This window comes from Meriones unguiculatus, chromosome 19 (genome assembly GCF_030254825.1).
Source record: "Meriones unguiculatus strain TT.TT164.6M chromosome 19, Bangor_MerUng_6.1, whole genome shotgun sequence".
In the NCBI taxonomy this organism is placed as follows: domain Eukaryota; kingdom Metazoa; phylum Chordata; class Mammalia; order Rodentia; family Muridae; genus Meriones; species Meriones unguiculatus.
The window spans coordinates 16198407-16223730 of NC_083366.1; the positions used below are offsets into that span (position 1 = coordinate 16198407).

At 42.4% G+C, this 25324-nt stretch overlaps 1 protein-coding gene across 2 annotated transcripts; it reads left to right on the forward strand.

Annotated features, from left to right (window-relative positions):
* The first annotated feature begins 77 nt into the window (after positions 1–77).
* Nudt5 (nudix hydrolase 5) lies at positions 78–23606 on the forward strand. 2 transcript variants are annotated; one of them, XM_021656507.2, is made up of 10 exons: positions 241–399; positions 10693–10799; positions 12104–12171; positions 15445–15494; positions 16833–16940; positions 18452–18547; positions 19176–19277; positions 21244–21252; positions 21393–21446; positions 23147–23606. In XM_021656507.2, exons 2-10 carry the CDS (start codon positions 10737–10739, stop codon positions 23254–23256), a joined length of 660 nt encoding a protein of 219 aa, XP_021512182.1. In that variant the 5' UTR covers positions 241–399; positions 10693–10736; the 3' UTR covers positions 23257–23606. The 2 variants fall into 2 exon arrangements, with proteins under 2 accessions (XP_021512185.2, XP_021512182.1); XM_021656510.2 differs by lacking the exons at positions 241–399; positions 21244–21252; positions 21393–21446; positions 23147–23606 and adding an exon at positions 78–214 and having other exon boundaries at positions 19176–19336.
* Positions 23607–25324: the final 1718 nt, after the last annotated feature.

Consider the following 25324-nt stretch of genomic DNA (forward strand, 5'->3'; position numbering starts at 1 on the left):
GGTGTCCATCAAGCTGTTTTGATGACAGTGCTCTTCCGGTCCGTAAAAGCCTGGAGGCGCTAGAAGCTAAAGCGAAGGTGGGGAGGACGCTTAGTATGACCGCACAGACGCGCGAGACACAGAAACGGCTCGAGTGCGGAGAGGGGTCATGAAAGTGTAGGATTTTAGGGGGTTTACGACGCCGCTTTCGTCCATCTGCACTTCAACCCGGAAGGTAATCATCTGAGGCTGGCGGGGAGTCTACGGGTGCCCGGAGGAGGACGTGTGCACATCCTCCTTGCACCACGAGAGGCGCCGGTTTCTCTAGCGGTAGCGCCTGCTCGTGCGGAGACTGCAGCTTCTGACTGCTTCTCTTTCCTTTCCTCCTCCATCCCTTCCACATCCCACAGCTTAGTGTAGGTAAGTGGGCGCGAGGCAATCTCGGTGTGAAGTGTCCTTGGAGAGGGGACGGGAAAGAAGGGCGCGAGCCCAGCTGATGGTGCTTGGAGTGCAGGCAGCGCGCGCGGATCCCAGTACGCGCCCAGTGCGGGAGAGCCCGGGATCCAGGCGGACCAGCCTGCGCTACGAGAGGAACCCGGGAACAGCAGTAAACGTTCGAACACATTAGTTGAGGCATCTCCTAGAAGGATGGCCCCTTCTCGTTCCCGAAGGTAGATTTTTAGAGACACGGGGAAGAAATACCGCAGGTAGGATCCTGGGGAGGAGGGAGGTATTTTACCATTCTGCAGATGAAAGAAGCGATGAACGTCTGAGGAATCAAGGAACAGAGGAAAGTTGTGTCTTTCAAGTTTAAAGTTTATTTAGTCCAGTACCGAAAAGTTATCAGTGTGGAAAAGCACAGATTTTTATCAGTGTGTCTGCAATAGTGAAAGCATAAAGGTTGAGAGTCTTATACCCGAACTTGTGGTATCACTTTTCTCCCTACTCCTTTTTCCACCTATCGTCCTACAAAAAGTCAGTTTTGTTTCTTTAAAAGAAGAAAAAAATAAAAAACCAAACAAACAAACACCGGCTGCAAGAGATAGAACTTTAAAACTCACTGGTGCTTCCGATAATTTACAAGCCTTGGGCTTGTTCCAAGCACGTATTTGTCTAAAAGCACCACATTTCAGGTAACCACCCCCACCAAAAAAGAAATTGCATTTTCCTCAGCCCATCCAAGCAGTTCAAGTTAGAAAGAGGTAAAACCCCCATCCACTGTCGACTTCTTTAGAAAGGTATTTGTTAGGATTAATCAATAGAATCCTTTATTCTGAGTTAGAGTACACACATACCAGAGGTATAATTCGATTAAAAAGTTACAGGTGAAGTGGTTGAAGCATTGCTTAAGGAATACATTTTCAAAGCCAAGATAAATGGGTCATAATGTTGCGGTATATACTGACGGGTAGTAGATGGCAGAGATTTCTATTTAAGTACCTGTGATATCCGGAATTAATCAGTCCTGTGTTTTTGTTGTTGTTTGTTTTGTTGTTTTGAGACATGGTCTGTACATAATCCTGCGTGTCCTGGAATTCAGTGGTTCTCGACCTGTTGGCCAAGACTTTCAGGGGGTCAGGTATCAGATATCCTATATACCAGATATTTACATAGCAGTTCATAACAGCAAAATTACAGTCAGTAAGTGGCAGCGAAATAATTTTACAGTTGGGGGTCACCACATGAGGAACCATATTAAAGGGTCAAGGCATTAGGAAGGTTGAGATCCACTGCTCTGTGCAGATCCAGCCGCCCTCAAACTCACAGATCTGCCTGGGTCTGTCTCCCTAGTGCTAGGATCAAAGGGATGCACCACCATGTCTGACTAGTCCTCTGTTTTGAGGAAAAGCAGCAATAATCCATATCTTCCCTTTGCTTTTTCTGGAGGACGGTGCTGCAGAGCTAAGAGGCCTCCCCATTATGTGAGAGGCCACTAAGGCTTGTTTTATTTGACCTAGAAACAAAGTTGCAGGGGGGGGGGAGGAAATGTTAACACTTGTTGGGGGTGTATCTGGGTAAAGTGCTTTCTGTTGAAGATAGGAATTGATAGATGGGGAAAAACAGATCTCAGGAATGTTGGATAACATTCTAGGTGAAGCAATACTTCAACAGCCCAGCAAACATTTGGGCATAGAGACTGAGAGAGTTATTTGGAGAGAATCAGCTAAGTTTAGGGCAGGAAAGGAAGGCAGGCAGAATCCTGTATATTCTGTTTCCAGTATCTGTTTTTAGGACTGCATTAGGTTCTGTTGCAGATTTAGTCAGCATTCAGTAAACTGACACTACAAACACAAGATGCGCAAGTGTTTTGAGCAGTAGAGCTAACTTATTAGCTGTTTTTCTTTAACATGTTTGTTTTCATATAGTCCTGCTGGTTTTTATATTCAGTTTTCTTCGATGAAAGCCTTAAGATACAATGGTGGAAGCAATCCACCATCAAATATTTTAATTTTTTAATTTATTATTAGTGTGTGCCAGTGCAGGTGGTTATGCACAGCAAGCTTTTGGAGATAAAAAGACAATCTTTCAACTTTTGAGAGTCAGTTCTTTCTTTCTACTGTGGGCTCCTGGGATTTCACGTGAGGGCTTGTATAGCAAGCACTTTTACTTGCTGAGCTATCCCACCAGCCCTTTGGAATTTTATTATTGTTATTATTATTACTATTATTATTATTATTATTATTATTATTATGAATGTCAGTACTCAGGGCCATGGGGACTTACTGAGTAATTCTAAAGTGCGGAGGGGGGAGAAAAGAGAAGAAAAACACATTTTCTTTCTTTACTTTATAACATGACTTTTGGATTAATATTTCCAGTGTTACAAACTCAGTGTGGCCAAATACAAACACTGACTCACATGTTTTAATGTTCCAGTCTCCTTTAAAATCTAACTGGCACAGCCTGGCACGGTGGCACACACCTTTCATCCCAGCACTCGGGGAAGCAGTGACAGGCAGATCACTGTGAGTTCGAGGTCTACAAAGTGAATCCAGGACAAAAACAAATAGATAGATACCAAAAAAAGAAAATCTTCCCGGCACTGCCTTGTATTCACTTGCCTAAAAGCTATCTTAGAGCAAATGAGTTTACTAACTCATGTTGTTTGTTAACTGCTCAAGCCCCACTGCACACTCGCATTAGCTCTTGCCTGAACTATTACAAGAAGTTCCTTTCAGGGCTCATTACTTTGTGGCTGTAATCAATTAACCTTCCCAAGGGTCATTACAGTCAGTTCCCTCTTGCTCATCTAGAATTAATAAAACGTCAGCAAGTAGTATAATCTCGATAAATGTCAGTTCCCTCCTTTACCACTTATTACCCATCCCTGCCAGGAGAAAGAACATGTCGTAAACCCGAGTGCCTTTCCACCCTTACCAATGTGAGTTCAAGACTCTCCTTACACTGAGAATAGTTTTTAGTGAAGGAAAGGGCACTGAAATCCATTGCATGTGGGTACCAAAATTTGACTATGTAGACTACAAAAGAATGCAATATTTTCTGTTTTTTAAGTAAACTTTTAACTTTAATTTGACAATAATAATTGCCAAATTATTTAATATGTTTATACTATTTCATTCTTTGTTCTTTATTAAACAAGATGACTTTCTTGCTATGTTTTCAGATTAACTCTTACAGTTTTATACATGTGTCTACTAGTTACATTCTGGTTCCTCTCTCTTGTCTTCTTCCCTCTCAATTCCTTTCCCAGATTCACCATGTGGTTTTGTTGTGTGACCCATTTGGTTTAGTTGCAGCCATCTATGTGACCACTGATTTGGGACTGTCCGTTGGAGCCTGGCGGGGGTCACCAGTGGGGTACCCAGCTGATGGCAGTGACTCCCTCTTTCCCTGGATTTATTTGTAGGAAATAGTTGAACAATGAGGATCAGGGCTCCCTGAGTCCCTCGTCCACGCTGTCTGGCTGTTGAGCAGGCTCATTGCAGTCATCAGCAGTTTGGGGGAGTTCTTGATTGCAATGGCTGTTCATAAGATGACATTTTGCAGCCCGTCTTCCTGTCTACCAGCCTTTGCAATCTCTTCTCCCAGTCTTCCACAGTGTTCCCCAGAGCTTTGCTGGAATACTATAAACTGTTTCTTTGGGGCCTCCCAACAGCCAGGACTGTAGGCATGCGCTACCATACCTGGCAAAGTCCGTAGGATTCTTAGATACCATGAGTATTAAGCAGTGCCGATGACAGTACTCAGGTTTCATCAAAGAGAATGCAGCAAATGTGTTACTGCTTGTTAAGGTTTTGTTTCGCTTTCCATTTTGAACAAATTACAGTGATTCAAGAAATGGTAGCGATGAGCCAGTGTGCAAACTCCACAGCCTGACTTCTGTTTCTGGTTTCACTTGTTTGAATCTTATCTTTCACTTATTTTTTTATAATTAAAAAAATGAGATTATAATTTCATTTCTACCTCCTTTCCTTCCTCCAGGCCCTACACTATAGCCTTCCTGCCCTCTTTCAAATCCATGCCTTCCTTTTTCATTACCTGTTACTGCATGCTACATTCCTAAATATAACCTGTTTAATCTGCATGATGTTAACTTGTATGCATGTTTTCAGGGTTAACTGTTTGGTATTGGGCAACCAGCTGTGTGTCTTCCCTGGGGAAGACTATTTCTCTCTCAGCATTCCTTAGTTGCCTGTAGATGTTTGTGCTGAGCTGAGGCCTGTGAGATTTTGTCTCCACTTACCTTTTTTAAGTAACCCAGCTGCTGTTACTCATTCTCAAATACCCAAGTTTTTTAGTGTTGGCCACGTAGTTTGCTCCCTTTAATAGAGGCTTGTATTTGCTGCCTTAATCCGAACCCGCCTGGAGTAATAACAGAAATGTGTGATGTACCAATCAGGGTTATGTCCTTAACATGCAAATTTGAGGGGACAAGGCAGGGACCCAGCCAAATGTGTGCTCCCAATGTTCTTGGAAGTGTGTTTGCAGATATAATGCCATTGTTTGGGTGTACAGTTTTTCTTCTAAGCAGGGTTGGGAGAAACCGAGATTGAGATTCAGAGAGCTTGACATGACAGACATTTGTTCCCTCCATGCTTGCACTGCTTGGCGTTACTCCTTAATCCAACGGTTCTTTCCCCGTGAAGTAGTGGAGTGAGTACTCCCTTGCTTTCATGGCCTCTGGTCAGCTGTTAGTACTAAACCACTGAAGTTTTGTAGTCCTTTTTTTTTAGCTGCTTCTCAAACTTGAGTGGTTGCCCCACCTTTAAGCACCCTGATATTAGTCAGATGTGGTGGCTCATACCTGTGTTCCCAACATTCAGGATGAGACAAGCCCCAGTAATTTAAAAAGAAAGAAAAGAAAACTGAAGAATGTTTTAAGGAGGTAGACACGTAGTACACACATTTTGCACCATTCAGTGGGGCTGCACCATTGCCTAGAAGTTCTTTTTCTTTAGAATTAGAATTCAAAATTTCCTCACGTCAGCACATTTCCTTGCCAGCTGTGTTATTAGTAGGAAGGAATGGTTCTCTAGAAGATAAAAGGGTCTCTAGCCAGACGTTGTGGCATAGGCCTGAGAGGTGGAGGCCAGAAAGGATCCAGTGTTCAAGTCCAGCCTGAACTACACAGGTCCCTGTCTCAAGAAACAAACATACATTCTTTTATGTGAGTATAGAGTGTGCAAGGTGCAACTCATTGGGTTTCCCTCTTTGGCCAGTTGTTCGTGTTCTACATTGGTTACCTGTGGTGATGGACACCATTTCTCTCAGCCAGTGACACCTTAAAGCTTGCTTAAGTAAGAGGAGTAACTAGCTTGTCTGTTCTAGGCAGGCTGTACATGTCAACATGCTAAGTGACTGTCTCTGAGTTGTCATGTCTGTGTTGCTTGCTTCCTTTTTATGTTCAGATGTCACAAAAAAATGACGTCTTCCTGACTGTCTGTCCTTCATAATCTTTCTCTGTAAAACTGGGATCACCTAACAAGTTTCTCGTGTTGGTCCTTGCCTTTCCTCACTAGCGGCCCCCTAAAAGAGAGGCCCATGAAGGCAGAGCCTCTCTTTCATCTGCCCACTGTGTGTTGGGGTCTTTAAATGGGTCTCCTACAGGGTTACTAGTTTAATATACTCTTCAGATACTACTTTTTTTTTTTTCAAAGCACAAAGGAGTATGAATGCATTTTGTTTTGTTGTTGATTGTATTTTTAGGTAAGGAAAATGCTGCTTTTATCTTTGTAGACTATTTATGCCTTTGTAGAAAATTGATGCCTTGTGGTAAATTTAAAAAGGTATGGCCCGATAAATGTTTATTATTAAACTATAATTATTACAACGGTATTATCTAACCCGCTATGAATCAAATAAAGACACAGACACCTGTTGTATTTTATAAAAGCCTTTATCTGTGCATTGCAGACATTAACCCTCTAAACTAACGTTACCTCCCAGCTCCAATCTCGAGCTACCTCTCGTCCATGGTCCCAAAATACTTTTTAATGTGCTCCATCTCCTCCATCCACACTGATACAGCCGTGTGCTCCTTTCCCATGCTAACCCATGGCACTGGTCCATTTCCTTCTCCTCTGATCCTGTCTTCTCTCTTTTCAGTACCTCAGCCCCAGCCTGCAAAACCCAAACTTCACCTCCCTTTCTTCAGCCAAATCTCAAGCTTCAGCATTTTTTGTATTAACCAATCAGCTTTAAATTAGGTGGAACAAGGCTTACACATCAGAGACGGTAAACGTGAGAATGTGCAGGGACCAGATCTCAGGGGCGGGGCAGTATTAGCATTAAAATACATAGCACAAGACCAACCACCCAACAGTGCCTATAAAGTTTATGCTGTGGATTCTGCAAACATAGACTTTCAACTAGTTACAGGTTGGCATTGTTGGGGTGGGCAGGGGGTGGAGGGAGATATGCCCATGTTGAACTTAAGGACTTTTATTTTTTCATTATTCCCTAAGAAATATAACATATGTAATTTATTGTTGTAAAAGGAACTTTTATTCTCCTGCTTTAATTGTTGTGTAGGAGGCTAACTGCCTGTCTGCTAACCTAGGCCTAGGATGTTTCCAGCCTCTGAGACTTACTGCTAAATAAGCTCACTCTTCCTTGTTCTTACTGAACTGTGGACTGGCTAGTTCAACTCAGCTGTTCTGGCTCAAACTCCTGTGCCAGCTGACTTTTTCAATCTGGCTTTTCTCTTGGCCTCTGAATTGTTCTGCTCGGTCTCCAACTAACTCCAGCAATCTGCTCTAATTTCCTGGCTCCTTTTCATTCTCTCTTCATCTGTGTCTAGCTTGTTCTCTCTTCAACCTGACTCTGTATATCTATTCTGGTAAAACTGCCTGTTCTCTCTTTCTCTTTCTCTTTCTCTCTCCTCTCTCTCTCTCTCTGTGTGTGTGTGTCTGCCTCTCTCTCTCTCCATTACCCCATAAGTAGCTTCCCTTTCCTCTCTGTTCTGAGAGTTGGGCATATCTTGTTCTGTCAAGTCTTTCTCTGATTCATTACTGTTTCTGCCACTCAATTAGACATCACTTTCAAACATGGGGTACTTACTTCTACAAACTACCTTCATTGGTTGGGATTAAAGGCTTATACCACCATGCCTGGACTTAAGCTTTTCTTTACCTGAAACTTTGCTCTATACCAGGCTGGCCTTAAACTCAGATCTGCTTGCTTCTATCTCCTAGATTAAAGGCTTGTTGTATTCTAGCCTGATCCACAGGCCTAGAAGTTCTTTAGCTGTGATCTCTTGCCAGAATAGCCATGTTCTGAATGAACATTCCTCTACACATTGTATTAAGTATTATATGTTTCTAGAAATTATTTTAAATGTACAAGAGGATATTAATAGGCTAACTGCAAATGTTACACCATTTAACTTAAGTGACTGCATAAATGTTTGTATCCAAAGGGAAGTCCTGGAATCAAACCCAAGCCCTCCTTGGAAACAAGTGTGAGGAGGTGTAATAGTTTTGAAGACTTAAGGTTGGACTAGTCTTGAGAAATGTAGGTGGTAAGGAATGGAGAGTAAGAGTGAAAAAGAAAGCCTTAGAGTAATTCAGCAAGTCCAAAATCTATTTTGCTGGGGTTAGAGCAGTACTAGGGACTGAACTCAAGGCTTTGTTCCTGCCAGGCAAATGCTCTAGGATTTGACCTGCGTCCCAGCCTAGCCCAACAGCTAAATAACAGTTCCTGAGAGAACAGAGGAAGTTCTAAGAACCATTATAAATAAAAATCCCCTTAAAACACACACATATGCACGCATGCTCTGAAGTCCCATATTGAAGGGACTCACTTGCGTGCCCAGTACAGCATCAGCCGAAGGTGTGGCTGACTGCAAACTCCCAAGCAGTAAAACAGAGTCTAAAGGGTTAGACTTCCCAGCGGCAACACCGAAAGCAGGAGAAATGACTCAGGATGACTAATCAGCGCTAAGGGCGGTACAAAACCAAGATTGCAGAAAGGCAAGGTCCTTTCTGAAGAGTGTGCCAAGGGTCAGGCAAAAGTCTGCCCTTCATTGCAGACTGTCAACACTGGCTAACTACAGCTGGCACTTTCTTACTTGCCCACACTTAAAGCTAAGTGGGACACGAGAGTATGCATGCTTAATGTGCATACATAACCGCACGCTTAATAAATTACATAGTAATGAACATGCCTAATCCCATTTATCTAAGCCTCAAATTCTTAAAAGTGCACACCTGTAATTTCAGCACTTGAGAAATGGATGCAGAGGGCTCGGTTCCTTGCCGGCTGGGCTACATGTGACTCTGTTTCAGGAAACTTGTAGGAAGGGCTAGAGCCGTGGCTAAGTAGGTAGAAGGCTTGCCTGCCATAAACAAACCTCAGCTCAGTCCCTGGCATCACAGGCACCAGGTTTGCTCCTCGTCCCAGCACATGAGAGGTGGGGGCAGGGTTGACAGAAGTTCAGGGTTATCCTCAGCTACAGATCAAGTTCAAAGCCAGCCTTGGGTTACATGAGACCTTATCTCAAAAAAGATGAAATAAGGAAAGGAAGAGCTTATCATTCAGGCTATGAATGAGTGGCCCAATGAGTAAAAGTCTTGCCACACAAGCCTGACAAACTAGGTTTGATTCCCGAAACCATGGTGGAAGGAGAGAACTTACTTCTAAAAGTTGTCCTTTGACTGCCAGGGGCACACATGCATGCCCACACTCCCACAAAAGTACAAAAATTAAAAAAAAAAAGGTGGGTTGTTCCTAGAGAGATGGTTCAGCAGTTAAGTTCTTCTCCAGAAGACCCAAAATCAGCTCCCAGCACTCCCATCTGTAGAAGGAACTTGTATTCGCCTCATTCAGTTGTCTCTCCAGGCCAAGCTGAGCAGTTCAGAGGCTGAGAGAGAAAGGCCAAAGTGAATCAGTCATCTGGGAGAGGAGTTGGAGTCAGAACAGCTGAGTTGAACCGGCCAGCCAAGAGCTCAAGAAAGAACAAGAAAGGGTGAGCTTATTCAGCAGGAAGTCTCAGAGGCTGGAAACATTCGAGGCCTAGGTTAGATTGTACAGAGGCTACAAGCTTCCAGGACTAGGCCTAGGTTAGCAGACAGAGGCAGTGAGTCTCCGAGACAACAATTGAACCAGGCAAATAATAGATAGGTTTGCGCATATCAGTTCTCTTACAGTGGCTTGTAATTCCAGTACCAGAGACAGGATATCCACTGTGCTCCACAGACCTCTGCATACCGCGGTATACATTAACTCACACAAGCACACACATACATGGTCAAAATGAATCTTGATTAGAGGGGGAAGAACATATAGATGAGACCTCCTGCTTAGCCTAAGTGAGGCCCTGGGTTCAACCCGGCACAAATGAGGAAAAACAAAGCAGAAAACAGACATAGACCTTAAAATTACTGAAATGCTATGGCTTGGCCCAGACTTTTATAAAGAAGAAGCAGAGAGATAGAAATGGCCATCATAGATGCCTCTGTAAGCTTAACTCCCAAGTTTGGTGTGAGGGTGCTGCCCTCAGTGAGGACACTGCACGGGGGACCAGGATCCTGTTCAAGGGAGCCTGGGATGCATTGTAAGGTCTTGCTCAGAAAGGGAACTACACTGTACAGCAGTGGCGATTGACTGCAGCCGCAACAAGTTTAATGGAAGTGCTGTGTCACCCTTCAGTTATTTCTCTGGAAAGTGACATTTAGAGTGCGGCTCGTGGTGACGCACGCCTGTAAGCCCAGCGCTCAGGAGGCAGAGGCAGCCAGGTCTACAAAGCGAAAAGGACAGCCAAGCATACACCGAGAAACCCTGTCTAGAAAAACAAAACAAAACCAAATCAAACCAAAAAACAAAACAAAAAAAAACAAACAAAAAAGGAAAGAAAAAAGAAACATCCAGGCAAGAATTCAAGTCCATCCTAGATTCAACTTGCATTAACCAGGGTCCAATCAGTGAGGTTTTCTCTCTCTTTCTCTATTTTTGGTTTTCTGAGACAGGGTTTCTCTGTGTAGCCTTGACTGTCCTGGACTCACTTTGTAGTCCAGGCTGGCCTCAAACTCGCAGTGATCCGCCTGCCTCCCAGAAGTACTGGCATTACAGGCGCGTGCCACTGCACTAAACTGCCTGAATGTCCCTGAGAGCCTCTTCCTGCCTTCTTTGGCCATTCTCCCAGAGAGTCCCACGAGAGAAGACGCTCTGTCAGGAGAGAACTTTGTTTTAACTAATCATACTTTGCTTAGTGACCCATGCTGGGTGAGCCTGAACAATCTCATTCCTTTACAGCACGAACTTTCCAACTGAGGACTGTGGAAACCAACTAGGTTGAAATGGAGAACCAAGAATCAACAGATTCTTCTCAGAATGCTAAACAACACATTATTTCAGAGGAGGTAGGTAGAGTTTTCTTTTCCCTGTCCTTTTTCTTCCTCACATAACACTAAGTTTTAAATGAGTATGCAAGCTATTATTTTATTGCCATCGGGTTTCTATTCTTTTCAGATATTTTTCACTCTCGTTTTAAGGCTAAACCATGTTGTGCTCTTGTCTGAGAACAGTGGTCTATCAGTTTTAATTACATGAATTTATGAAATTGAGAGTAAGTAGAGAAATTCTTCAAAAAAATTTCCCTGATTAAAAAAAAAAACAGATATATGGTTTTGGACAAAATATGTGGTTTTGAGATTTCATATTTAATAATTATATCTTAGCTGTTTATCATCCTGGCATAAATGTTTAAATAATAAAAACTTAAATTATTCATTGTAGTTCAAAGTTCCCCGAATTCTAGAACTAATTCTGCACCTATGTTGTTGATTAAAGCTTTTAGTGTTTTCTCTCTCTCTCTCTCTCTCTCTCTCTCTCTCTCTCTCTCCTTAACCAATTGTAGTGGACAAATTTTAAATATTTCATCTTGGAACTCTGGTCCTGACACTCTTCTGGAATTCTTTCTGATTTAGAATCTGTCCACGTCGTCTGTGAACAGATGTGATAATGATTAGGTTGGTGTTAGCAGGAGGGTGGGGCAGAGGGGTACTAGTGAGGAAAGCCTGTTCCTTCAGGTTCAGACTCTCAGCTCAGCGTAGTGCCATGGGTAGGCCACGGGTGAGCTGTCCTCCCAGTGCCGCACGTGAGCTGCCCTCCAGACTCCTTGGTGTGTGGGTAGATCAGTTCCTCAAGCCTGTCTTAGATTGAGTGGGCACTTGGATGTCAGAAAGAAAATCTAGTCTTTGATTTGTTTCCCACAATCCATTTTCCTAATAAACTCTTAAAACCACACACAAGTGTGGCCAGCTTTGCACCCATACCTGGAGTCAGAACGAGGAACATCCAGGTCTCCCACGCCTTCTGATCCCTTTCTCTCCCAGCCCAGAGCTATTTGTGTTTCTCAGGGAGCAAGTGTCTGCTCTTACCCCTATCCTTAGATTTTAATTCTTTCACCCTCTTGGCTGTACCTGAAAAACTCAAAAACAAACAGAAAAACAAAAACAAAACAACAAAAAAACAGACCCACCTTTAGGGGAAACAACTTTGAATATGTATTCTAAGCTAGAAACTTGCCCATAATTATTGGGAGAGAAGCAGATTGGAGGAAGGGAACATAGAGAAAATTTGAAAGAACACACTTTTTGATTTTTAAAAAGACCAACTTGGTTTGAAAAATTTCCTGCCTTATAACTGTCTGATTTTGTTTTAGTTGATTTCAGAAGGAAAATGGGTCAAATTTGAAAAAACAACTTATATGGATCCAACCGGTAAAACTAGGTAAACTTTTTTTCTTTTCTTTCTGTCTTTGGTGTTTCCAGATCTCTATTGAGTGTCTGCTTGAACACTGGTGTTTCAAGTGTTGAAAGCTCTCGTTTTAAACAAAGAATCAAGTGCAGCTCTTACTCTATTGCTAAGCCATTTGGGTCATTGATACTCTGAATAAAATTTAATGTCTAAGTTAGAAGAACTAAAAATAAAGCAAAACCTTTGTTGGTTTTAGAGTAAAACATGGATGTTTATACCTTACTCAGAAATATAAATTGGAAAAAAAATTCTGTAAGAAATAACAACATTATATCAAGATAATATAACTTTTTACTTCATAGTTCTTCTTCTGGGAATTTGCTAAGAAAATTACTGACTGTTTAGAATTAGATTTATGTGTTAAAATGCATACTAAACGTCCTAAAATAGAGATCATGAGTTAGGGACATAGCTCCATGGTAGTGAAAGAAAGCTGTTTGTGCATGTGCCCGCTAAGCCCAGAACAGGGTGTCAATGCCCTGGAGCTGGAGTTACAGGGAGTTATGGCCACTTTGTATGGGTACTGGGAACCAAACCCTAGTCTTCTTCAAGAGCGGCAGCTATTCTTAACCACTGAGCCATCTCTCCAGGCCTGATGTATGTGTGTGAAGCTTTAGAAAATGGTGTGTAAAGAAAAGCAGGGCCCACATCTTTCATCTGAACACTAGGGAGATAAAGGCAGGCAGATCTCTTCAGAGAGAAAGAGAGAGCCTGCCTATAATTAACCTTTCCTTGTGTTTCCCAGATTTTATTAAAGAAAACCATTGCTGGCTGTTTATTTATTTATTACATATAAAGTGTTCTGCCTGTACACCAGAAGAGGGTACCAGATCTCATTATAGATGGTTGTGAGCCACCATGTGGTTACTGGGAATTGAACTCAGGACCTCTGGAAGAGCAGCCAGTGCTCTTAACTTCTGAGCCATCTCTCCAGCCCTGGCTATTATATTTAAAAGAAGCTGTGGATACAGCTCAGTGGTATAGCACTTGTTTAGCATGTGCAAAAAGCCTGGTATGATCCCAACCACCACAAAAAACAAATGTAAATCACTAGGGAAAATAGTGTTTTAAATAGGTTTACTATTTAATAAGGAATAAAATAAAATAAAGCTGAATTTATTATCCAGCTTATGTCACATGAATTTGTTAGGGAAAAAAAATCTCATTTGCTGTACAATCACGAGGGAATCGTGTTTTTTTTTGTGTGAGCAAATGCATTTATCATCAAGGTGACAATAGATGGATTTGCTGATAACGATTGAAACAAATTTTGATTTGTTTCTGCTGAACTAGCACAAACCTTAATAAGGCCCATTTTTAGAGAGATGTGGGGGACATTAAGAGACAGCAGACAGAGAGCTAAAGTATGAAATAAGCAGAGGATGGTACCCAGGAAACCACATGTTAAGACTAAGCTGCAGGGGTACGGTGTGGGCAACGCGTTTATATTGTGAAGTAGATACTAAATGCTCAGCACACTGAAATAGTTTGGCTCTGTGCTTCCCGAAAATGGAGTTTATAACACAACATGCAGCCTTTAACCCTAAAAAATCTAAAGCAGTGGTTCTCAGCCTGTGGGTTGCAACCCATTTGGGGGTCAAAAAATCAAAGGAGTCATATAAGACCATTGGAAAATACTGATGTTTACATTGTGATTCCTAATGTAAGTATGACAGTAGCAAAGTTACAGTTATGAAGTGGCGATGAGAATAATTTTATGGTTGGGGGTCACCACAACTTGAACTGTATTAAAGGGGGACAGCATCAGGAAGGTTGAGAACCACTGGTCTAAAGAATATGTCAGTTCATATATGCAACCCATAGGTGTTTGTATTCTGCTGCTCATAATGTATTGCTCATTATTTCTTAATTACTTCACTTGACCACTGTAATGATGCCACTCTCTTTGTTTTCCTTATTCCTAGTGTATTTGGGATGGGACCTTCAGTGCTTTTCCCAGTACTATCTTCAGTCTTTAGGACTAACCTTAAGCGGCAGCAGAGAGAGCTATGGCAAAAGGTGTTTTGTCTCTCGTGATCTGTACTACTTATTGGAAGTTGCTTGTTGGTTGGCTTCTCGCTACTAACAGGAGTGTCAGGCTACTGTGAGTTGTTGCAGCAGTCTGTTTGATTTTCATTTGCCCTGTAAAATTTGGGTGCGGTGCTGCAAGGGATACAGTTGATAGAAAGGGGTTTTGTTTATTTTTTCTTTTAAGCCAGATTAAATATGGGGGGGCTTTATGTAGAGATGTGCTATTATCAGACCTCAAGGACAACCAGGGAAAAATAGGACAAGAGGGACCCCAGGGTAGGAAGCCTTGTAACGTACTTTACTTAGCCCAGAGCTTTCTAGATTCTAATCCCACCTATAGAACACAGCATAACATAACGCTGGATGCCTGACCACCTCGTTCATTACTGTAGCATTGCTTTTTCTGCTCCAGAGATGAGAACCAAAAAAAAGGGGGACATTTCCTATTATTCCCAACCCCCTTTCCAACAGTGTATTGGGTTGTTTGTTTGTTTGCTTGCTTGCTTTTCCTGTAATGAATTTTCCATTTAATTGTACCTGATGTTCCTGTGAGAGCAGGTAATATGTTTATCAAAACCTGAGAACGAACGGCCAGGAACAAATCGCTAACATGAAGTGAAGCCATAAAAGGGAGCAAGAATATGACATCCAGAACTTCACCCCCTCCTCTAGGGACCTGTCTTTCCCTTATACATAAGGCTGCACTCATGCAAAGAAAAATCTAATTCTTCAGATAAGTGGGAATGGTCTGCCTTCTTGCACTGTGTAGTTTGGTCACATGTTTTAAACCTGCTTAATTTCAGTAGTTCCAGTGTTTCACGTTGCGCATGGCATTCTTTGTTCTTGGAAAGGCATCTGGAATATCCCTAGGGGCTAACTGCATCACTGTGGGAAGGTCTGGACAGCTGCACTGCCAGCTCGTGCTGCTCGCCGTAGCCTGACATCCACACCAGAGTGTTCTGAGGATGCAGTGACCCAATCAGTGCTCAGCCGCTTCCTGCTTAGATGGCAGTTAGAGGCTGAGGTGGAGGTGGCAACAGTTTCCTTTCTCTCCACACGGCCTGCAAGAAAGTGCAGGTCTTTACTGTGCTGACCGGTTTCATTAGCACATTTGCATGCATTGCATCTGTGAAGTGCTAATCGTGTAGAGAAAACCTGAGATCATTCTGCCCTTTGGCACTAATGATTTTTTTTCTTTGTTCTCTGCCTGCATAGAACTTGGGAAACCGTGAAACTTACAACCAGGAAGGGAAAATCTGCTGATGGTATGACTATTACAACTCTCTTTATAAAGGAAGTTAGCACATGAGATTGTAAGACCATGTTTAATATAACCAAAGACCTCAAAGCAGAATTACCCTCAATTAGGGCTTTTTAGGTGTGACTTTGCTGCTTTTACAATGCTATATTCCAAAGTTTTCTGTGTAAGGGACTTCTGGCTCCTGTTTTCTAAGCCAGGAACTGATTTTGAAGGAAAGATGTGTTAACTTTGTAGCCAAACATATGTCAGTGTAATTTGAAGCCACGTTCTGGGCGGTGTGTGAGGACCACTGGAGTCCTTTGTACTCTGAAAGTGGGTGCTTTTGGGTGTGGAGAGGTGATCTCCTCACCACCTTCATGCTTCAGTTGAGAGCAGAGAAAATTGGGAATGGGGTTCAGTTCACATCTCCTTTCCGTGCAAGCACAAATGCCTTAGCTGCAACCACAGCAGAACCACCCCGGCAGCCACATGTGGTCTGAGGAAGTCAAGCCACTGATCCAGCTTTGCTTTTCGTTTTTCCATCTTTATTTGATTTGTTTTTAAGACAAATTGTTTTGAAACAACATTGGTTTTTTTTGTTTTGTTTTGTTTTGTTTGGGGTTTTTGTTTTTTGGTTTGTTTTTTTTTGTTTTGTTTTGTTTTTTTTTTTTTTTTGCTGCAGCTTCTCTTACCTGTCAAAGCATGTGGGAAACACTAACCTCCTTGGCGGTGTCTCTCCAGAGCCAGTGGCTCTCTGGCTTTATTTTAAGGCCAGATTTTTTGGAGAGGAAGAGCTTATACAACAGCAAAAGCCAATCCGCTGTCAGAGAAGACACAGTGGCTCTGAGCTGGCCTCTGGCTTGAAGGAGGTCTAGCAACGTGCAGCCCTCTCTCTTGACCAGACCCCACTTCCCCAGCTGCTGTGTGGGAGCAGGGCTTCCCATCCTTGGCCCTCTGTGACATGTTTAGTTTCAGTTTTGCTTTCATTTGTTTAAGAAGTTATGGCTGGTTCTGTTGGTGCACACCTGTAGTCCTCTGTACATGGGAGGCCGGGGCAGCACAGTCAGACTCCAGACTCCATCTACAACAGAAGATAGAAAACAGACAACCTGATATTATAATAATTAAAATGAACTTTTTATAATTAAGAAGGAAAGCCAGACAGCGTGTTACTTGTATATTTTTAAATGAGACGTTTCAAATTCGGTTGCTTAAGTTAAGTGCTCACTGCCTAACAGCAAATTTGGAGTGATCTGGACACGCTGCCTTCAGATCTGGAGTCTGTTGGGCTGCTGGGAACAGGGCTTTTCGCAGGCCCAGCTGACCCTCCTTAAGGATCCCTCAGCTTTGTTTCTTTTGACAGCTGTGTCAATCATCCCCGTGCTGCAGAGAACTCTTCATTATGAGTGTATTGTTCTGGTGAAACAGTTCCGGCCCCCGATGGGTGGCTACTGCCTGGAGTTTCCAGCAGGTGAGTCCCTCCACTCGGGTCCTGGCCTGACACTGAGCATCACATTGCTTACACTTCGACATCTTTTCATCTGTCCAAGTGGCGGTAAGTGCACAGTAAACATGGCTAAGGCGAGGGAAGTGGCTCAGCAGGTAAAGCACTCACAACGAAACACGAGGACTTCAGTTTGGATCCGAGAACCCCATGTCAAAGCCAAGTAGGTATGGAGGCTTACCTGGAGTTCCAGCCCTGGAGGGTGGACAAAGTCCCAGGACTAGTTGGTTCTTACATTGCCTCTTACGTCAGTGCCAGTCCTCCATGGGCACACCCAGCAGTCAAGCAGGCTGGTAAGACTTCGTGGGTCGGGCAGCTGTAGGTCTGACTGAACTGGGCCAGAAGGATCGAGGAGGGTTCTTACGTCAGGGTCACTCCTCCACATGCACACACACTTACACCAAAAGAAGAAAACCATACTTTCATCATGAGGCTTCTTCCAGCCCTGGCCACATTTGGAGTCGACCACACCCCTTTCCACATAGCCTACTGAAGTCTGCAATGCTGTTCCTTAGTCTCCTAGAAATTGCTGTCACTCATTCATCAATTTATTTCACCTTCTGTCACTAGCAGTCTCACTCACAAGAACTGCACAATAGTGAGTAGTTCAGACTCTGAACTGCAAAAGCCATAACCAAAGACACCTTGATCTACCGTGAACAGGGCAAGAAAATTGCCTTGATTTTATGTAGAGGGATTTTTCAGTTTTGCTGTAATTAAAGAAGCCGTCCAAAATCTGATACACAGTATTATAGCCGTTCATTGGACTGTAGCATATGAAGAGGTTAATAAATCCCAATTTTTGCAAGTGGTATACTTAGAAAGCGAAGTTCAGGTACGTTTACCCAGCACACACAAAGCTCTGTGCCACATGCGCAGACTGAAGTGGCAGTCCCCAGGCCTGGTCCATGGCAGTATATCTAGCTAATTCTTCTTTCTCACTTGCCATTTTAAAAAGAAGTTACTAATACTGAATGTGATTTCATAACCTACATTGCACTTGTTCTTTGCATAGTTGTCTTCAAGAAAATAAGTCTTGAGTTGATCCTTTCCTCCTATTTGGCCTGTTTGTTCCTCCTGGTGACCATAATAATGACCTAGTCCACAGCCTTCAGGGTACTTCTTCCTGCCTCTTTATGCTGGGCATCAGTATTTTCTGTGAGGAAGGGACCAAGATAAGTGTCACCATACAATAAAAGGAAACAAAAGAATCAGCTTCTTGTACTGTAGCTACATAACTACCTCTGAGCCCTAGCCCATTTGGCCACCAGTGAATTACCTTTCCTCACAGTACTGACCCTCATGCACAGAACATAGCTGAGATGTTCATGAGAAACATCTAGGTATAAGCACGAGGCAGGGGGACACTGACCGTAACCTCCTTGGTGTACAAGGGTCACTGTGACTTTTCTAAGTCAGCTCCTTAGCAACTGTTAGAAAGATGTTCAAAGGACACCATCTTTCCATCTGTCCTCCAGGACTCATCGAAGACGGTGAGAGCCCGGAAGCAGCTGCCCTTCGGGAGCTGGAGGAAGAAACTGGCTACAAAGGTGATGTTGCAGAATGCTCTCCAGGTTCGTATTGGCATTCAGGTGTCAGTTTCTTGAACGTTAATAAAGCAAGGGTTCTTTATGGTCAGGGCACAGGCAGAAGGGAACCAGGAATTTTGATTGGTCTCCAGCCAAGTGTGGTGGCATATGTTTGTGATCATAGCCCTGCAGGACTGAGACAGGAAGACTAAGAGTTGAAGGTCAGCGTGAGCTACACAGTAAGAAAGCATCTCTGTGTCCCTTTCCCCCCCAAATTACAAAGGGGGGTTATTCTCCCTTTGTTGAGTAACTGCTCCTCTGCATAAGAGCAAGTTGGAGGACCTGAAATTGGAAAATTATGAAACCAAGTGTCCTTCAGAGCACAGTAAACCTTACTCCTTACTTCCTTGTCTGTGCCATAGTCCTCACTAGAAGTTTCTCCCCCTCAGATTTCCTATACTTGACTTAGGAATTCCAGGAAGTCTGAGCACATTTTGAGTACATACAAGTTCTGTGATCCAGTACATCTGTTGACTAGATTGAGTGAACCCTGTTCAACATCTGTTGAGCGAACCCTGAACTCCACCTCTTCTGTGACATCTAGTGACTCAAGCAGCAAGGGACTAAAGCACTTGCCTCATTTCCTAAGACATGCTGTCACTTTTTTTCACAGCTGTGTGTATGGATCCAGGCTTGTCAAACTGCACCACACATGTTGTGACAGTGACCATCAATGGGGATGATGCAGGGAATGTTAGGCCAAAGCCCAAACCAGGTAAGGATATGTTGGATAGATTTAAACTGGTTGAGTTGCATTAAGTATCTTTTTTTTTATTATTAGTTTGTTTTTGTTTTTTGTTTTTTAAACAGTTTGTGTGTAGCCCTAGCTGTCCTAGAACTCACTCTGTAGACCAGGCTGGTCTCTCTTTATTTATTTTTTAGTTTTTATTTTATGTGCATTGATGATTAGCCTGCATGTATGTGTATGTGAGGGTGTCAGATCTTGGAGTTACTGACAGTTGTGAGCTGCCATATGGATCCTGGGAATTGAACCCAGGTCCTCTAGAAGAGCAGCCAGTGCTCTTAACTGCTGAGCCATCTCCTCAGCCCCACATTAAGTATCTTTTAACTTGCTAAAATGAGCATAGTATCACTGAAAGAGTCATTGTCTCTTCAGGTTCTTCATTGGTATTTGTCTGCTTTTCAATGTTGGGTAGCTATTTTGGCATGTTCTCTTTAGTATTTCATTGATCTTTTATTCTTTTTATAAGATGTTAAACTACAAAAGTTATAAAATGTATGGGGTTTGTTTGGGTTTTTTGTTTGGTTTGGTTTGGTTTGGGTTTTTTTGTTTTTGTTTTTGTTTTTTTTTTTTTTTGGTTTTTCAAGACAGGGTTTCTCTGTGTAGCCTTGGCTGGTCCTGGAACTCACTTTGTAGACCAGGCTGACCTCGAATTCACAGAGATCCACCTGCCTCTGTCTCCTTGACTGCAGGGATTACAAGTGTGTGCCAAAGCACCCAGGTATTTTGATTTGTTTCTTTTCAAGACTGGGTTTCTTTGTGTAGCTGGAGCAATCCTGGAGCTCACTCTGTAGACCAGGCTGGCCTTAAACTCAGAGATCTGCTTGCCTCTGGCTTCTGGGTACTGGGATTAAAGGTGTGTTCTGCCATTGCCGAGCTGTGTGTTAAATTTTATAAAATGTTAAGTCTTCTTTTTTTTTTTTTTAAACATGATTCCCATTTAATAATATGCATCCCAGGCCCAACTAGAAAGTGAGAAACTTCAATATTACCTTAGTTTTTGTCTGCATGTGTGAGAAAAGATGTTTTAGTACAGGCTGCAGCTTGTATTCAACTGAGTTCTATAGTTAGAGAATTTGTAAGGTTATTCTCTACACTAAAATATTTTCTAGAAAGGTGGGGTCCAAAAGCAGTATGCTGTCAATTCCCTGTCCTTTCTTCCACCCCTTTGAAGGTAGATGGATGGATGATGAATACACAGACACATGGGGACACACACACACCCCATAGTAAATCATGTTTGAATGGTGATTTCTTAGCCTTTTAAATTATTCCTACATATGCTTCATTATCTCTTTGTAGCCAGTTTTAAATGCTTAATTAAGCTGCAAATATTCATAAGACATGGAAGACATTTAGGAGTCCCTCAAAACTTTAAATTTGGGAATAAAAATAGTGAGCTTAAGAGTTGTGATGTTGGCCAGGTGGTAGTGGTGTATGCCTTTAATCCTAGCACTCAGGAGGCAGAGGCAGGTGGATCTCTATGAGTTCAAGGCCAGCCTGGTCTACAGAGTGATTCTAGGCCTGCCAGAGCTACACACAGAAAAAACCCTGTCTCAAAAAGCAGGTAGGTAAGTAGATAGGTAGGCAGATAAGTAGGTAGATGGTAGGTAATAGATTAGGTAGATAGATGGGTGGGTGGGTAGGTGTCTGGATAGATAGTTCTATAAATCAATAGAGAATGATAAATTTTGTATTGTATATTTGTCCGTAGATTAAATATAGTAAACATGCATTACAGGATATGCTTAAATTTTGCTGTGAAATTTCTGATTTAAATTTTGCTGTGAAATGTTGAAATTTACTTTATATTTAGTAGAGTCTTATCTTAGGTGTCTGTTAGACTCTTCTACAGTCTTTAATGATTTGCACTCAAGTCTTCCAAAGATGTGTCATGGCAGGCTGTGCTAAAATCTAAGTCTTCTCTCTTCATTTTCAGGGGATGGAGGTATGTTATTCAACTCCCGGTGGCTGGCCCTGTGATGGCTTTCTGTAGTGGTAATGATGGCTTGCAGATATTGGGGCTGTTGGGGTTCAAGCCTGGAACCTGTTCTTCAGCTTTGCTTTCACTGCATTCTGTTTGTTTAGAATTTGTGGACGTGATTTCTTTACCAAAGAATGATCTGCTGGCTAGACTTGACGGTAAGCACTCTCTAGGTTACCAGCCTTCTCTTGATCCCCCCACCCATCCCCTCCCCTATACACTAGGGCGGTGAGTATAATTTATCTTCATCTCATTAATGTCAGACATCTAAAAACTGTGGAAAATATTGTCGAGCAATGCTAATTTTCCTTTTCAAGTGATGTACAGTTTGAAATTTTTAAAAAAAACCTTGTTTAAAATTTTTTCCCTACATGATGATCATTTTTCCTGCTGTTTAGCCAAAACTATTGAGTGGTTAAGGTCTTCGATCCACACCGGTGCCAAGGTGTAAATATGTGCGTAGCACTGTTGTGCTGGCTTGTTAGTCTCTGTAGGACGTCAAGTCTTACTAAGGAATCTTGCAGGACTTCCTCGACACGTACTTGACTGTGAGAAACTGTGTAATGAACCTTAGAGAATTGGTTGTCATTTGGTTAAACCAGCTCATCCTACAGAGACATTTCAGAAATCCTGTGAGATATTGGTAGACCTCCCATAAGAGATAATGTTAATGAGGACATAGCGAAGACCCTCCTGGGTGGCCCTGTGCCCCAGCTTTGTGGATTCCTGTTCACTTACTTGTGAGGAAGCAGATTTTTCTACTGTTTTAAAGTAGTGACTTTGGAGATTGACACAAAATAACTTGAAGTAGTCATTGATCTGAAACTCTTTTAAGAGCTGTCCTTAATTCCTCCATGCCCAGTGACTTATGGCTTCACTTCAGAAACAGAGCTCTATTTTGAAATGCCTGTTACTTGTTTGAAAAGTTAACTAGCTTTCAAAAAACTATGATTTTTAGATTCCCACACTTCAATTACATCACCTTTTCAAAAACTAGAACTAAGATAAATTCATGTCAATACCTAAATCCAAATGAAGCATCTTCACTTACTCAGAAAAGCCATGGCCACCAACATCAGGGAGTACAACGAATGATCTGATGGGCTTGATTGGGTTTGAGCTTTACCATCACCGCTGTCAGTTAGCAGTCTCTCATTTTCCCACATCAAGAATAAGTCCCTTCCTGAGGGTGCATGAGAAGACTAAAACAGATACTGTAGGCAGAAGACTTTACCCCTAGGTGATTAAAGGAGACATGATAGATGTCTCCTTTATGTACAGAAAGTTCCTTCTCTTATCCACCTGACTTCCTTCTGATGATAGAAGGGGACTAAATCAGCAAGAAAGAATCAGTTTACCTAACTTCAGTATAATCAAAATATAGTAATCAACTTTCATGCTAGTTTGCCACAGAATAGCAATCAATACTGTTGTCATTCACAGGTGGATAGGACATGAGCCCTGCCTTGAGGATTTGTCCATCTCTGAGCTTGCCCAAACAAGTGCCTAGGAAAACGGGAGACACTGGGGCAGTGAGATGGCCAAGTGCTGAGCTTGATGAGTCATCTGGGGCTGGAGAGATGGCTCAGAGGTTAAGAGCACTGGCTGCTCTTCCAAAGGTCCTGAGTTCAATTCCCAGGCATCCACATGGTGGCTCATAACCATCTATAATAAGATCTGGTACTCTCTTCAGGCATGCAGGTGTACATGCAAGGCAGAACACTGTATACATATGAGTCATCTGTGTTGCTACTTTTAATCCTTTACTCTTCTGGCAACTGGCATACAGTCTGAACAGTGGTTGACTAGGCTCTCCTGTCACTGTCTAGACTCTAAACTGTCGTCTTTGCTTCCTTAGCTTTGGTAGCAGAAGAACATCTTACAGTGGATGCCAGGGTCTACGCCTATGCTCTGGCACTGAAACATGCGAACTCGAAGCCATTCGAAGTGCCTTTCCTCAAATTTTAAGGCCAAGGAGGACACTGGCCATGTTTTATAAATGAGACCATAAGGCCTTTACTTACTATTCGGTGTATTCACTTAGGTTTAATGTAGATTGAAAATCAGCTTTTTCATAAAATAAAAGCAGCACAGACCACGTGGTATGGAATTATAATTACAGAGAGGATGTAACCTTCATTTTAAATTTGTTTAATCATAAAAATGAACATAAATATTGGTGGCTATGTTTAAACTTCTTAAACCTCACCTAGTCTAGAAGGTGGGATATTTCTCAGGAATAGACTTGAGCTCCAAATTAGGTCAGCTATTTCTACCCTCAACTCCTAAAATAAAAATTATGTACTTAAGTCTGCAAATAGCTATTGGGTTCATGTTTCAAAATAAAAGGGTTGGGGTTTTTTGTTTTGTTTTCTTGAGACAGGGTCTCACTGTATAGCCCTAGCTGGCCTAAAGTTTGCTTTGTAGACCAGGTTGGCTTTGAACTCCCAGAGATCCACCTGTCTCTGCCTCTCTGGGTACCAGGATTAAAGGTGTGCACCACCACACCTGACCAAAATTAAAGAGTTTTAATAGAGGGGCTCAGCATTTTAAGAGCACTGTCTGTTCTTCCAGAGGTCCTGAGTTCAATTCCCTGCAACCACATGGTGGCTTACAACCATTTATACTGGGATCTGGTGCCCTCTTCTGGCATGCAGGTATACATGAAGCTAGAGCACTCATTAAGTGAAGTTTTAAGAGAAACCCCAATAGGGAGTTAATTAGCTTCTCCTAATTCTCATTGATGTTCTATATGGTTATTTGAGTAGTAGACAGATGTAAAACCAACAAAAGTAATTTTTGCCTTTTAATCCACCCTCTTGAGAAGCTGAGGCAGGAGGACCATGTGGCCAGTTTAGACATAATGAAACTGTTACCTCAAAAATAGTTTTTAAAATGTACTTAGTATCTCCGTAAGGCCATTTAATTCCTAGAGGTGTATGAGATGTTCCAGCAGTGAACACAGTTAACATGGTAAGGCTAAGCCAAGAGACTGAAAACTCAGGGCCTTTCCCTCAAGTATGTACATACTAGTTTCCTATTCTTACCTCAGAAAATACTTGTTTTCCAAAGCTAAATCCACAGTAAAAAGATGGACATGGGCCAGGAACATCAACATCCATGACATACAAAGCTGTCAGCAGTCATGGGTGTAGGCAGACATATTAGCAACTATCTGTAACATAAACTACACTAGAAATGCAGAAATGGTTTCTAGTGTATGCTCTGCCTAAAGTTCATCACCCAAGAGTTGTGCCAGCGTTCCAGGGTCATTTCCTGGTTCTGGTGAGCTCAGCTATTATGATCACTGTAGCTTTCAATAGCTCAAGGACTGTTCAGTTGAGCCTCTGGCAGCACTCGCAGCATGATGCTTGTTGGGTAGCTCACCATGTTTGCAGCCTGATCCAGAGGTCAAGGCAGACCCCTGGACACCTTGTAGAGATGGTTTTCCCATAACCGTCAGGTACCGATGCTGAGTGTTATTGCCGAAAGCCATTTTTATGAACAAAAATGTAAGCACTGTATACAAATCTTTATATTGGTCTTCTTAAAGAAGGTTGAAAATAATTCTGGAACTTTACAGACCGAAGTCTGCTTTCTAATGAGTGTAGAAATCAAGACCCATCTATTTATAGCACGGTAGTCTTCCCTGTGACTCCAACCCTTAAAAAAAAAAAAATGCTTTTAATCATGGGCATGATAGTTCTCCAATGGTAATTTTTTTTCCCATGAGTTCCCCAGGATCTCTATTTCCCCATGTTGCTTCCTTCTGAAATGAAGCTGCAGGCTGCATACATTCATCCTTTCAATAGAGAAGGTTTAGGCCCAGGTGCAATAGAAATGACCTTTGGGATTGGTCAAAACACAAGGTGTGTCCCATTCTCCCTGGCCCTCATGCCTCTCTCCTCTAGGAGTGCAACTGCGAAGTGACAACTACATTATAGACTTGCCCTTACTGCCATTTTTATTACCTATGCACCCCAGAAGGTCCTGCCTCAGAAGTGAAGACAGCCTTGGAACTGGCCTTCTGGGTAGC